At 37.4% G+C, this 14,888-nt stretch overlaps 1 protein-coding gene and 1 long non-coding RNA gene across 3 annotated transcripts in view; both read left to right on the top strand.

Annotated features, from left to right (window-relative positions):
• LOC143722635 (uncharacterized) overlaps positions 1-8,780 on the top strand; it is a 26,568-nt gene extending 17,788 nt beyond the window's left edge. Inside the window, exons 4-6 of the long non-coding RNA XR_013196950.1 lie at positions 2,002-2,086; positions 8,566-8,585; positions 8,688-8,780. This is a non-coding gene — a long non-coding RNA (uncharacterized LOC143722635). The remainder of the gene's footprint in view (positions 1-2,001; positions 2,087-8,565; positions 8,586-8,687) is intronic.
• A 3,493-nt stretch (positions 8,781-12,273) lies between these two features.
• The window catches only part of zfpm2a (zinc finger protein, FOG family member 2a), a 174,835-nt gene continuing 172,220 nt past the window's right edge, over positions 12,274-14,888 (top strand). For both annotated transcript variants that reach the window (XM_077214715.1, XM_077214716.1), the window contains exon 1: positions 12,274-12,505. In XM_077214715.1, coding sequence (XP_077070830.1) covers positions 12,316-12,505 — 190 coding nt within the window. In that variant the 5' untranslated portion in view covers positions 12,274-12,315. The remainder of the gene's footprint in view (positions 12,506-14,888) is intronic.

A 14,888-nucleotide genomic window follows, 5' to 3' on the forward strand; every position in this document is an offset into this window, starting at 1 on the left:
AGGGAGGAAATTACATCAGAAATGAAGGAAGTCGTGAAAGGATTGGTGCTTAAATGGGATTGAGCAGAGCGTTAAAAAGGCCATTAGCGTGACACCACACAGGTGGTCCTCACTCCTACCAAAACCAACAGAACACAAGAGAAAAATACTCTTTTAAGTAAACATTTATCACATCGTTCAAAATAATTTCTCATTTCACACTTGTACCACTTTGCCAAAGAAACAAAAACATTCTAACTAAAGGCCAAATGCAGATATTATTGTGGATATTTAGAAAGTTTTTCTCCGCTGAGTGGATTGAAGTTTATTTTTTCTCCATCTGCTAATGACCAATGCCAATGTCCCTTGTCTGTCATAAATGTGTCTTTACTATCATTCTTCACAGTCTCTAGAACTACTGTATCTCGTTCTCAGACCATGATCCCCTTTTTCAGTGTGTCAAAACCAAACGTTTAGGTTTCGCTAAGCACTTTCACTTCCGCTACCTTCAGTGAACTGTAGTCCATTGGTTTCTCCAGAGGTTTCCTGAGAGCGTTTGCAGTGTTTTAGTTCTAGGGCAGAAACACATAATTGTTCAGTGTTCACCGTTTCCACTGTTGTCCAGTCGTGATAAGATAAACGGAGAGCTCTCTGTATTACACTATACTACAGGCCTGCAGGGATGATCCTCTTATACAGAGAAACACTGGGGGAAATGCTTTAATTACTTATTACAACAAAACTTTGAGTGATAAAAATGGGTTGACATAACTTAATATCTTTTGGTTTTTGACATCAATGAAGTGGTGATCTATATTTATAGTGATCTGTATAGTGATGCTCACAAAAACAGCATTGTTAGGGTTATGTTATTTTGGTTTTGGTTCTGTTCTTGTTTGCCTGAGTTCCCTGTCATTGTTAGTTTCCATAGTTGTTAATTAGTTAATCACCTGTTCCCTGTTGTGTTAATTATCCTCCCTTATCATTCAGTTCATTCCGTTCTTTGTCCAGTATTGTCTATGATTTATCGTGGTTATATTCTCCTGAGTTTCTCCCTGATTTATGATTAAAGACTGTTTATTTCTCTGAATGTCCTGCATCGCGTACTACAGCCACACCTGACAGTATTTCTGCGATCAAAAATACAGAAAAAAATTCATATTTTTACAAACAGAAATAATATTACAATTTAATATAACTGTTTTCTATTTTAATATATTTTAATATGTAATTTATTCCTGTGAGGAAAAGCTGAATTTTCAGCATCATTACACTCTTCAGTGTCCCATGATCCTTCAGAAATCATTCTAATGTGATTTGCTGATTTAATTTCTTTAAAAATACTAAAAACTACAGACCTTAAACTTTTGAATTGTGTGTGTGTGTGTGTGTGGGTGTGTGTGTGTGTGTGTGTGTGTGTGTGTGTGTGTGTGTGTGTGTGTGTGTGTGTGTGTGTGTGTGTGTGTGTGTGTGTGTGTGTGTGTGTGTGTGTGTGTGTGTGTGTATGTGTATATATATATATATATATAATATTTTATTTTAATTTTTTTTATTTGCATTTTATATTTTGACTATATTTAAATTACCATAAGGTGTCCAAAAATACTTTATTTTTGTAATTCCTAATTTTCTCATTTCTGATTTTCGTTAGATTCTCATGTACTACATTTTTTATCTAAAAGTAAAAAAAATAGTTTTACTCAACATTTAAATCAGCATTGGGTCAGTAAAACAATTTCTGTTATGACAAATTGGTTTTTAATTTCGCATTGTGATGCTTAATACAAACACACAGACACACACACACACAAAAAACCTATATATATATATATATATATATATATATATATATATATACATATTATGTATTTGTATATATACTCTTTGGGACCAGAATAAGCAGCACATTTTTTTTAAGAGAGTACTTAAGTCCTGCTGCACCCTACTATAAAATAGGATTAGAATGACTCCCTGTTTACAAATGACATCCCTGAACCTCCTCCCTTTCTCTCTTTTTTCTAGTTCTGGATGGCATGAAGGTTGACATGGCTGCGGTCCAAGATGATCGTGCCTGTGACCACACAGATGGGGATGAGATAAAACTTCTGTGAGTCTCTCTCTCTCTCTCTCTCTCTCTCTCACTCACACACAAACACACACACACACAATGCATGTCTGCATGGGCTGTAAGAGTGTGATTGGTTATTGGTCGGTCGGGGGGCGGGGTTAGGAGGCCACCTGCGGCAGTGACATCAGCATGGCAGAGATCAGGGCCCCGTGGGCTCCATCCCCCACCGTCCACCTTGTGTCCTTTTATCTGTGATCATGTATCACCTGCAGCTACACGTCCAACCGGAGGAGACAGATTTCATCTGTCATCTGCGAGTGGATCTCAATACCCAGAACTAAGTCAGTCCAGGAGTCCATGTCCAGCGGCCGGCCTGCCAGAGCTAATCTCACAGATGAAGCGTCTCCTCTTTTGCTCAGTCATGTCCCTGTGCGGGAGGGGGAGAGAAGAGGCCTCGCCATCAGATTCATCTCTTATTAGGACGTCCATCTAGGGTTAAAGGGATAGTTCACCCAAAAATGGAAATTCTGGCGTTATTTACTCACCCTCATGCCATTTCAAACCCGTATAAAGTACCTCTCTTTCTTAGGGAGAGAAATTACAGCGAATGGTCAGTGAATGGTGCAATTTCAAGCTTTAAAAAGGACACAAAAGCCCCATAAAACTATCACCAATATGGTCTATTTGTCTTGTGCAATAGCTTTTTATATTAAACAAACTGAAATTTAAGTTATTGATAGATTTTCACTGTGAACAGTTCATGGAGTCACTGAGTTGAACTTGTAAATCGAATCAGTCGGATTTGTGAACAAATCATTCTGACCAGTGTGAACTAAATGAACCGATTCATTTAAAATAAATGATTCAAAAGAATAATCCATTTCCATTTTATAATTTGACAAAATTCAAATTACCAATTAATTGTCCAAAAATATCCTAATCTCTATTCTATGATATATATTCTTCCCTAATGTTTACTTTTAAAAATATTAAAAAATAAAATGATGAATTAAAAAACTAAAACAATTAAAATTGCCCTTTTTTGTCTTTATTCTCCAAAACAAAAACTATTGTTGTGTGAATATTGCCTGTAAAAATGGGTTAGTTAAGAATTACTGAATAATTTTTTACTCTCCAAACACTTTTGGAGATACTTTTGCTTAACTTTGTTCAATATGAACATTTCTCGTCAATTTCGTCTAAGAATAACCAAACTGATCTTCACTATTTGCAGTAATTTTGAAATTATGTTCTCTTATTGTGTCAGAATTGTGTGTGTTTTTTGTTTTGTTTTTTGTCTATTATTATTCATTAAAAGGATTTTAGTAGGAAAACCCTTAGTCAAAGATACTTGACCGTTACTTTTCCGGTCAAACTGTGGATAGGATTTGAGCATCGAGACAAACTCCACGTCATCTTAATATAGTGCTGCAGTTCAAGATCTTCTATACAAACACACACCCACACTACCGCATGCAAGCCTTGAGTTCATGTATCTGTGGTGTCAAGGGAGCATGCTTTAATTAGAGAGACTAATCAGCGTTAACGTCTTCATATTCCAGACAGGAGAATGACACGTCTAAGACTCAGACTCGCTCTAAACTCATCTACATTCATTGTGTTAACGTGCTTCGATGCAGTGGAAGATGCCCACCCACATATCTGCTAATTGCAGGTCTTTGCCCCTGAGCATCCTTACAGACACAGAGACAACAGGAAAATTTGGTCGTTTTAGCTCTGCTGCTTAGAATGAAAAATTGATGACACTTTTGCCTCCTCCACCCTCCGGTAGTATTGCAGAAGGAACAGTCTTTTCTCTTCTCTGTATTTGGATTTTGTGTTTTGTTAAATAGTCGTTTCTCCCATGTATTTTGGCAAGGCAAGGCAAGGCAAGTTTATTTATATAGCACATTTCATACACAATGGTAATTCAAAGTGCTTTACATTGAAGAAATTAAAATAATCAAAAGAAATCAGAATAATTAAAACAGTTTAGAATAAAAGATAAAATACAGAAATAATCAAATGAAATCAGAATAATTAAAACATAAAATAAAATACAGTGCAAACAGTCGGACGAACAGTGGCACAGTGCTCATTCAGTAAATGCACAGCTAAACAGATGTGTTTTGAGTCTGGATTTGAATGTGACTACTGTAGGAGCACATCTGATCTCTTCTGGAAGCTGGTTCCAGCTGCGGCTGGCATAGTAGCTAAAAGCAGACTCGCCATGCTTAGAGTGAACCCTTGGTATTTCTAGCCGATGTGATTCTAATGATCTGAGTGATCTGTTGGGTTTATATTCACTGAGCATATCTGCAATGTATTGAGGTCCTAGGCCATTGAATGATTTATATACCAGTAATAATACTTTAAAATCAATCCTAAATGTAACTTGCAGCCAGTGTAAAGACCTGAGGACTGGTGTGATGTGTTCATATTTTCTGGTTCTGCTATGGTCTTTTTGGGAAGGCCAGTGAGAAGTCCATTACAATAATCCACCCTACTGGTGATGAAAGCATGCACAAGTTTTTCTAAGTCTTGACTGGAAACAAAGCATCTAATTCTTGCAATATTTTTCAGGTGATAATATGCTGATTTAGTTATTGCTTTGACATGACTACTGAAACTAAGGTCTGACTCTAGAGACACACCCAGATTCCTGACTTGATTTTTAGTTGTTTGACCCCTAGACTGAAGGTATGCGTTCACCTTGAGAACTTCATCTTTGTTTCCAAACGCAATGACTTCAGTTTTGTCTTTGTTTAACTGAAGAAAGTTTTGGCACATCCAATTGTTTACTTCATCAATGCATTGGCAAAGGGAGTCAATGGGGCTGTAATCGTTAGGCGATAGGGATAAGTAGAGCTGTGTGTCGTCTGCATAGCTATGGTAAGCGATTTGGCTCTTTCTCATTATTTGGCTCATTGGGAGCATGTACAGGTTGAATAGGAGTGGCGCAAGAATTGAGCCTTGAGGGACTCCGCATGTCATGGATGTCCACTCAGACTTATGGTCTCCTATACTCACATAATAACCTCTGCCTCCTAAGTATGACCTGAACCATTTTAGGACTATCCCAGAAAGCCCGACCCAGTTTTCCAGCCTGTCAAGAAGTATTTTGTGATCGACAGTGTCAAATGCAGCACTGAGGTCGAGTAGTATATTAGAGTGGGTGAACACAACCCAAAATTGCATTATAATTAACTATTAACTATAATATAACCTAGGTTATATATATATATATATATATATATATATATATATATATATATATATACATAAAATGCAAAAGTAGCTGCCATGATGCTAGTGTTGTTGGTGGTTGCCAGGCTGTTACTTTCAATAGAGTTTGGCATTAGCATATTGCTAAGCTAATGCACAATACGCAAGCAAATGTTTGGCAAAAGTAGACTAAACTATTTTAAATTACTTTTTTTATTTTAAATATTTAAAATAAAATGTTTTTTAACTATAGGGAGGAATATGGTTCCTAAGTTTGGAAACATTACAATTGTTTTTTTTTTAAGTATCTTATGCTCAACAAGGCTGCATTTATTTAATCTAAAATACATTAAATAATAATACATTAAGTAATATAAATAATAAATAATATTGTGAAATATTATTATAATTTAAAATAATTGTTTTCTTTCTTGATGCATTTAAAAGCATAATTTATTTATGTGATTCAAAACGGAACATTCAGCCAGTCGTCAGTAGAAATCATTCTAATATGATTTGCTGCTCAAGAAACATTTCTTCTTATTGTCAATATTGAAAACATATTTTGCTGCATTTTTTTGTTTTGTTTTTTGTGGAAACAATGGTACTACAATGATATTCAAACATTTGTAGTAAGGTTTAAAAAAGAGCTAAATTGATAGTTTTATTCAACAAGGATGTATTAAATAAGGATGTATTAAATTGGTCAAAAGTGACAGAGAAGACATTTTATAATGTTACAAAAGATTTCTATTTAATAAATAAATGCAAATAAATGCTGGTCATTTAACTTACTACTCATCAAAGAATCCTGAAAAAAGTATCACCATTTCAACCGACATGTTAAGCAGCGCAACTGTTTATAACATTGATAAATAAGTATTTCTTGAGCAGCAAATCAATATATTAGAATGATTTCTGATGGATCACGTGACTGAAGACTGGAGTAATGATGTTAAGGAGTTAATAGAGTTAATACTCATCCAGCTGTTCCCATTCAGTCCCCTCATGTTCCTTGTGGATAAGTAATCTGCGTTCCCTCGACTCCAACATGGTCCGTCAGCCCTAGGACTCCTCCGGGCTCACTCGTCTCTCCGGATCAGCCTCGGCCAGTTGTCGTTCTGCCTCAGCTATGGACTTCCGGGTCTCTGGCTCCACCTCCACTCTCCACCCCTTTGGCTCCACCAGTCTTCTCTTCCCCCCGGCTTCCCCATCATCCTCGCTCCCTCAGTCTTCGCCCTGGTCTGCCGATCCCCCATCTGCGCTTTTGTCTAGGGCTTGCTAGGGCTTCAGGACCGGGGATGTCGCCCTGATTCATCAGCCTCTCTGCTTCGCAAAGATCTCCATTCACCTTGGTTCCGCCTCCGTCAGTCAGTCCCCGGGTTCCACATGGACATACTGTCAAAGCTCCTCCCACCGCCGGCTCCACCATGGTGTCTTTTTCCATCGGCTCCTCCATGTCCCTGGCCATCGCCAGCTCCAAAGCCCCCTCCATACGTCCCTCTGTAGTCGGAGTTTCAGTTACGACATGCTTTACTGAGTACTGTCACGATTATGTTCTGTTTGGTTCGTTCCTGTCCTTTCTGTATTAGTTCTCGTTTGTCTCTATGGTTACTAATCAGTTAATACTCGTCCAGCTGTTCCAATTTAGTCCCCCCTCATGTTCCTTGTGTATAAATACTTCCTGTTTGGTTCAGTTTGTTGTCGGTCATCGTCTATGTATAAGAGGTTATGTTTGTTAATCTCCAGCAAAGACTGTGTTTCTGTCAGTGGATTGAATAAAGACTGTTCTGTTTATTCTTCTTCATCGTGCGATGTATCTACACAGCTAGATTGTGACAGAATTTTTTTAATTTATAGTCATATTACACAATATTATACTGTATTATTGATCAAATAAATGCATATACTGTATATATATATAATATAAGAATTTAAATATTTCATACAGAGCCCCTAAAGGAGATATGGTGATGGAAAAAATCTTTTTGTATTCTTTTCGAGCCAATGCTGGTCACTTTATCTCTCTGCAATTGTTTCAGACATCATTCATGTATATAGCACAAAAGACACATTTTATTTAGAAGTTTTAACTACCTATTATTAATCTTTGTGACACAGATAGGAGTCGTTTCACACCCTTCTGAACCATCAAACTTGCAGTCAAGGGGAACCAAGCAAAGCTTCATCACTTCATTATCCTCTCATTTCATCAGACTCTGATGAATATTTTTTAAATTGCTATAAGCCATGTTCATCGTGAAGCCTAGATGCCATAGGGTTGAAACAATCTCTTGTTTTTCCCTTCTGACTTTCCTGAGGAAGTGGAAAGAGGTCTTCAGATAGTAGACAAGCAGAAAGCCATGAGCTGATGAGTGGAAATCCCTCTGCTTTCTAATTAATGGAGGTACACAGGGCCAGAGGATGAGGCGGATCAGGGAAATGACATCAGGAGGGAGATAGCATCACTCATTTCTCCGGTCCATTGTCGCCCCACGGGATCGGCTGAAATGAACCGCTCAAGCATTCGCCGATACATTTGAATGGTGGAGAAAAATTCATTGTCCAGTGGAGAGTTTTCGATAAGGATCTCTTCCACTCTCTCTTTTCTATTCTGCTTCCACTTCTCCTCTTTGTCAGAGAGCGTCCCGATCAAAAAACGGAATCGAGGCATCGGCAACAGGTGCAGTACATCCCTCAAAGCTGCAAGAATCTTGCAAATGAACTGAGGAGATTTGGTCTCGCCTAACCCTGGTTTCTTTCATCCGTCGGTCTGTGTCAAAAGGGGCAGACGTGAGGTGTTTCAGGAAGGTGGAAGATCATTTAGGCGCATCTTAGCAGGAAAGAGAATTCAATGCAGTCAAAAAACTGAGATTTGCTGTTGGTGACTTAAGAGTGTGTAGCTATACAGCTCTGAGAGTGAACAGCGGTTAGATGAAGGCAGATGAAAATTTGCTCAAATGTAGTTTGAATGCCCGGTGCTGCGTTTCCCAAAAGCATTGTAAGCATTGCCACCATTGGTCTCTACAATGAACTTAGCGCACAGTGCTTTTAGGAAACAGCCCACTGCAGTAGAAAATGGTCAAAAAATATAGTGAAAGGGCTTGGTTTGCATGACAGTGTGCTATATTCCTAGTGTTCTGATGTCATACTACCAAAACTACCATACTATCAACAACCCAAAAATATAATTAATTTTTCGCTTTAAATAACATTTGGTTCTGACACAAAAAAAATGGTTATAATGTGTGACTGATGTTGAACATAATTTCTTTCTCTTTTATGTTCCACAGAAAAATAACATTGTGAAAGGGTGAGTAAAAACTGACAGATCTGTCATTTTCTGGCAAACTATTCCTTTAAATGCATTTTCGTTTCGCTTTACAGTATGTCTCCTTTGTTCATTCTCTCATAGTGTTGCACTCAACACCGTTTTCGGAGAAGAAAGACGAGGAAAACCACAAAAAAATTAACGTAATCAGTTGCTGGTATCGCAAAAAGCCAGGTTCAAGTCACTAAGCATTGTGGGAATGTTTTTTTTCCCACAATTTCATTAAGTTGATTTGCTAAAACGTAAAAGTTTGGAATAGTGACGAATAAGACTGTTGAAATGTATTTGCAAGAAGGGGAGTCGCTTTTAAAAGCTTCTGGTGTTTACTGGTGAAAGAACGATGTGTTGAAGAACAGTGTTGATACTTCCATGATCCCTGCATTTGTAGTTGGAATATTCATTCCGGCTCAAATAGAACAACAAAACTGGAAATAGAGCTATCTTCAACAGAACGAAAGAAACAGCAGAAATCAGGGTCTGTTTTGGATTAAGCTTTGCCACCTTATTCCTGTTCCTCGCAACACCAAACGGTTTTAGGAACAAAGAGCTTTGCAAACGTTACAGCAAAATCCAAGTTTCCTAAACGCAAAAGTGGAAATGACCCATCATTCGGTATTATTCGCCATATCACTGTAGCGAAAACACAGCCAAAGGTCTGCGTGCCAGAATCACACACATGCTCTGTTGGGATTTGCTCTGCCCTATCCATTGACGTTCCCTTCAAAGTTCCCAGTGATAAGTGAGAACTGAACTCAGCAGTGCATATATTCCCGTTTCTGAGCTCCGCTAGCTTTGTCTTTCCTGGCTTTTAAATGATAATTGAAGTTTTCCTGGCTAAGTAGTTCCGCCAGGAGTAGTTCCGTCCCTAGAGACCTCCATCCCTGTGCAAGACGTTTATTTATTTATTTATTTATTTATTTATTTATTTTATTTTACCGCCACCTCAACCCTTATCCCGTGCTGATATTTAACACACAACCACTCATAGTCTGCCTATGAGATATGAATATAATGTATGTTAGTTTTTAATTACAGGAAGAATCTAACTTGTAAGACGATGAGCTGGAAGGTGCCACCGCATTGTTATATTTTTTCATCCTGGTTTTTCTGATTATGTGAGCTGGGCTCCTTTGCTAAGCGTTGATAAGCAGAATTTCCATGTTCCCTGCATAATTAATCCATCTCTGCCTGCCTTCCATGCCAACTCCTCCGTTATCGCCCGCACATGCCTGAATTGCAAAAGAATTCTCTCTTCAATTGGAACTTATTGATATTCCAAAAAACTGGAAATCCTTAAATTTAAAGCCACAGATTGTTAAATGGATTAATTTCGCGGCAATCTCGGGCATCTAACGCGGGAAGACAGGCAAAGCGAATCCAAAGTGTCTCCCGTTTGTGGACTTTTAGTCCCAAATGATAGGGTTTATTGGCATCTTTTTTTCTCCCCCCGCTTCTCCTCCATAGTGAAAAAATTACCATTCATTTGCATCGTATAAAACACTTTTTATATGGTCTGAAATTCAGAGGAATGTCTTTCAATGCCTGTCGTTTGGCCGCCCGATAACAACTCCGGCCTGGCACATCTGGAGCCTTTTGATACTGTGTGAAAGGGACGCCTGAATATTTAATATTTTTATCTGTTTTTCATCGAAGGTTTCACCATTAAGGATGGCGGCGCTATTTGCATGGAGGCTGGCAGATGTAGATTCACTTTTTTGAGCCGTCTACACCCAACCTCTCTGTGAAAATATACAGATGCGTTGTTGTTTTTTTCTGCTTCTCTTTCCTGTTTTGTTGCACTGCTGCTTCTGCGAGCAAAACCATCATGCCACAAAAAAACCAGAGATAAAAAAGATCCAAATGCAAACGTTCTAGTCCAGATGTTTTAAATGAAACGCCATGGATCGGACAATTATATTAGGTGCATTAGAATAAGGGCCTCTGATTAACTGGCAGCTCTGCTCAGAAATGTGATATTATGCTGTTATTGTTACATCTGTCATGGGCGCAAGTGCTCCCTGCAAGCATGTAATTAACCGCAACTGTTGTGGACTGTGCCCGGCCATTTGTAATCTAATAATTATAGATGAATCAACTCGATATTCTGTGTATTTTTCTCCCTTGGCAGCCTTTAATGAAAGTATTGCTGAAATTGCGTCCAGCTGTATTTCAATGCAATTATTCTGTCAGAGCGTTCATATGCCGTTTGTGACTGATATCCACTGAGTATTATCCTCGCAAACCTAAACAGGAGGGAAGACTGCAAATAAATCCCTTAGGGAGGATATTTTGCTCAATACTGGACATAATAGGATTTGGATAAAAATAAAGAGGTTGATCATTTACTCGTGGTTGTAATATATATGCACAATAACAATGATTTGGCCTGGATTACAGTATAAAAATGCTCTAAAAGATCTGCTGGTAAAAATAAAGGATGAAGATCTCTTTTGATCAGGATGCAAAATAATTTTTTGGGGGTTTGCATTTAGGATTGGCTTCTTTAAACAAAGGCAACTTCCCCGACTCTTTCTTGAAAATGTAGTCATGCAGTTTATTTAAACTTGATAAGTGGTGATTGATTCTGATTAAAAATGTATTAAACATGCAGAACAATTGTTGTTGTCCTCAAAAACGGTCAGTTACGTAACTGTAGAAAATCTGCTTCTCTCTAAATGCGTCTAGTGGCTTTGCATGTTGTTTCACAAGCTGTTAAATGTTAAAGTGTTGCAGTATTTCACAGCTCTTGCTGACATTTCTTGCAGCCTGCACTGGAAAAAAAAAAAAAGTTTTGTCAGGTAATCTAAAATAATCTGCTTCAAGTGGTAAAATAACCAGAAATGTCATTTAATATGAAAGAAATAAACCTGACAGCAACAAAAGTCATTTTTATGGGTCAGAGTAGGTATAAATGGCTCATTAATGAAACAATAAGGGCTTTTTAATTTTTATTGTGTGTGTGTGTTTGTGTGTTAGAAGAGGTTGTTTGGTTGAAACGAATACTGTTTTCATTTTTACTGCTTAGAAGAAAATAAATATTAAGAAAGATGGTCTACAGATCAGCATTGTCCGTCTGTATTTAAGGAATAATGTTAAAATTGCTTATTTTCTATTTTATTTTAACAGAATTTATTGTACAGTTATGACAGTAATATATGTGAATAAGTTTAATGTGAATTTCTAGTGGTTCTTGAAATTAGGGGTAAATATTAAATTCCAATTAAAGTGGAATTGTCTCTATTATGATTCATATAGAATTCATACCTTTTATGATTCGTTACAATAATAACTATTATTATTAAAATGTATATTAACCATAAATAGATTATTTTAATATCTTTGATAATCTCCCAATTTAAATGCAAATGCAACAGATATTCACAGATGCAGAAATTATTTAAAAGACTGTAAAAACAAAATCAGTCAGTGAAGAATCAGTGATTTTTTTTTTTCAGGGGAAATCTGACAGTGGGGTATAATCTGAGTTTCTACTGATAATATAAATAAATCCAATATTTTTTGGGGAAAAAGGTCAAATAAAAAGAGGGAAAATAAAAATAATCATTTTCGAACACTGTTTACCTCTTTGATTTGCATATTTGACACAAACAAACAAATCCCTTCTCCCAGAATGAGTATTTCCTTACAAAGGCACTTTTTTTTTTTTTTTACTAATTTATTATAATTATTCTAACAATTTCCTCTTCACAGAATGTCAAATAATTTCCATCTCTGTGTGTTTTACTTGTTTTCAGCTCCAAAACACAAACCGAAGAAGAGCTTCAAAATGGAGGGATGGAAATCAGCAGTGAAAGAGAGGAAAGGACGAGTGCAGAGAAAACAAAGAAACGGAGGAACAACACAGAGAAGAAGGGAAGAAAAAAGAATCCGGGGAGAAGAAGGTGTGTAGCAGCAGAAGTGTGTGTGTGTGTGTGTGTGTGTGTGTGTGTGTGTTGCTGGGCAGAGGGTTGGCAGGAGGGGTGGAGAAGCGGGCACGCTCACAGACATCTGTTGGCACGCTGCGGATGCTGGAGGGGGGCACGGTGCCATGACCAGCGGGAACATGGCACACTGATAATGCTGTAGCTATACTGAGATACACACTGCATCTCTATAGAACGCCACACACACAAGCACTAATGATCAAATAATCTCACACTATCGACAGGAGCGACGCGAGACACACATGTTGAGGATCAAAATATTATAATTGGCAGCTTTCAGGTTTTAGTTTAGGCAAAATACTTTTTATAAGAATCAAAGAGAAATGATCCTGCTCAATAAAAAGTGAATTTACATACACTCTTAAAAAGAAAGGTTCGCTATTGGCTATTCTTTACATTCTTACAAATAAAGATTCCAAAAGGGGGTTTTCGCAGCAATGCCTTAGAAGAAAAATTTTTGGTTCCCAAAAGAACCTGTGAATGAACAGTTGTTAAAAGAACCATTTTTATCTTAATGTGAAGATTATTTGAATAACCTTTTTTTCACTATAAAGAACCTTTTATGCAATGGAAAGGTTCCATGAATGTTGAAGGTTTTCCCTGGAACCACAGATGCCAGAAAAGTTACAGTGAAACTTTAAGTTTCTTTCGAAAATGTAAATATTCCTCTATGGCATCACTCCGAAAACCCCCTTTGAGGAAACTTTTTTAAAAAGTGTAATTTCAACCTTACAAATAATTTTTAGTTGTGCAATGATTTAGTCGCTGATATAGTTACATTAATATTATTATTATTATATTTGTCTTCAAATAGATTAATTGTATTTATAATTTTAAGTGTGTGTGTGTATATATATATATATATATATATATATATATATATATATAGTATATATAAAATATTTTATATATAATGAATATTATAATTGATAGATAGATATATAGATAGCTTTGGATAAAAGCATCTGCTAAATACATAAAAGTAAATATAAATAAAACCAGTCCATTTCAATGTCACCACACAGAGCACTTTTTTTTAGGTTACCGTTACCTGACTACACATTTTTTACACTGTGAGTCATTTCTCAGCAATATTATTATCTGTATATTCTGGTCTTTATTAATTTTATCATTATCAACACTAGACCTTCCATCTCTTTTCAAGCAGATGGACATGAATGCATGGCCTTGATGCTCGTCCACTCCTCCAGCTGTCTAACAGCGCCCACACAGACACACACACACACACACACACACTCGCCACCTCCTCTGGATAGCAGCCAGGCCCATAATGCCAGTTGGTGTGGCATCATAGAGCAGACAGTCAGCCTTGCGTCTTCAAGAGCCACCGCCGATGCTGATGCTGAAGTTCAGACCTCAGTAAATCATATTTAAATGTGCTGGAGGCCGACGCGGATATATTTAGCTGTGCACACACACCTCGTTTACAGTGATTTCGCAATGTGAAAAGTGCAAATGTGCTGTTTTCTCCTTTAAAAAGCTGTTTCTATTTGCCCTGATCCATTATTTCATTAGTGTAACCTGTGTAGTCAGATTGATAAAGTAATACTTTTGACTTGATTTAGATGTTACCAGATTTATAGTAGGCTCCCAGGCAAAGCATTTGATTCGCTTGATCTTCACCACTGAAATACATGTTTTGCTGCAAGTCAATGACTGAGCATTTCTTATCATCACAGCACAATCCCATATGCCTTCTAAATCCCTTCATTTAATGTTACCATTAAACTCCTCACTGTATGTGTGTTAAAGTAGCAGCGGCATGATCTCCATGCCACTGATTTCCCCTGCGATGAGAACAGCATCATGTTAATTATTTCAACCATCTGCTGCAGCCCGTGATGGAGGCGCCCTCCACCTCACACAGATTTGTACCTGTCAGTCAAATTGCACGACCACCACAAGGCCAGAATAAGATCCAACGCATGCAAAGGTCCCGAGGGATCGAGCTGTGGCGTGAAATTAATCTGGAGTTCACAATTTTAGCTGGACTTTTTGAATTTACACTCAAAGAAGCCCCAACATCTGCCTATTTTTGGAGTGTTTTGGTGTGAGAAATGTCAAATGCTGAACTTTAGGGATTTCTGCTGCTCGTTTTGATTAAAAAAGAGGAGTCTGATCAAGATATGGGTTTTTAATGGTCCATGCTGAGCATTTCTGTTACTTAACATCACAGAATTCTTTAAATTCATTGTTAATACTCACCAATGTTTATGCTGTTGCCCCCCCCCCCCCCCCCCCCCCACTCCAAATGATGTCACTTCCTGGAGAATGATGTCATTAAGCAAGTTGCTTTTTTTTTTTTTTACAGAAACTCAGG

This window comes from Siphateles boraxobius, unplaced genomic scaffold, assembly GCF_051911475.1.
Source record: "Siphateles boraxobius isolate OS27281-9 unplaced genomic scaffold, OSU_SipBor_1 68, whole genome shotgun sequence".
Taxonomy (NCBI): domain Eukaryota; kingdom Metazoa; phylum Chordata; class Actinopteri; order Cypriniformes; family Leuciscidae; genus Siphateles; species Siphateles boraxobius.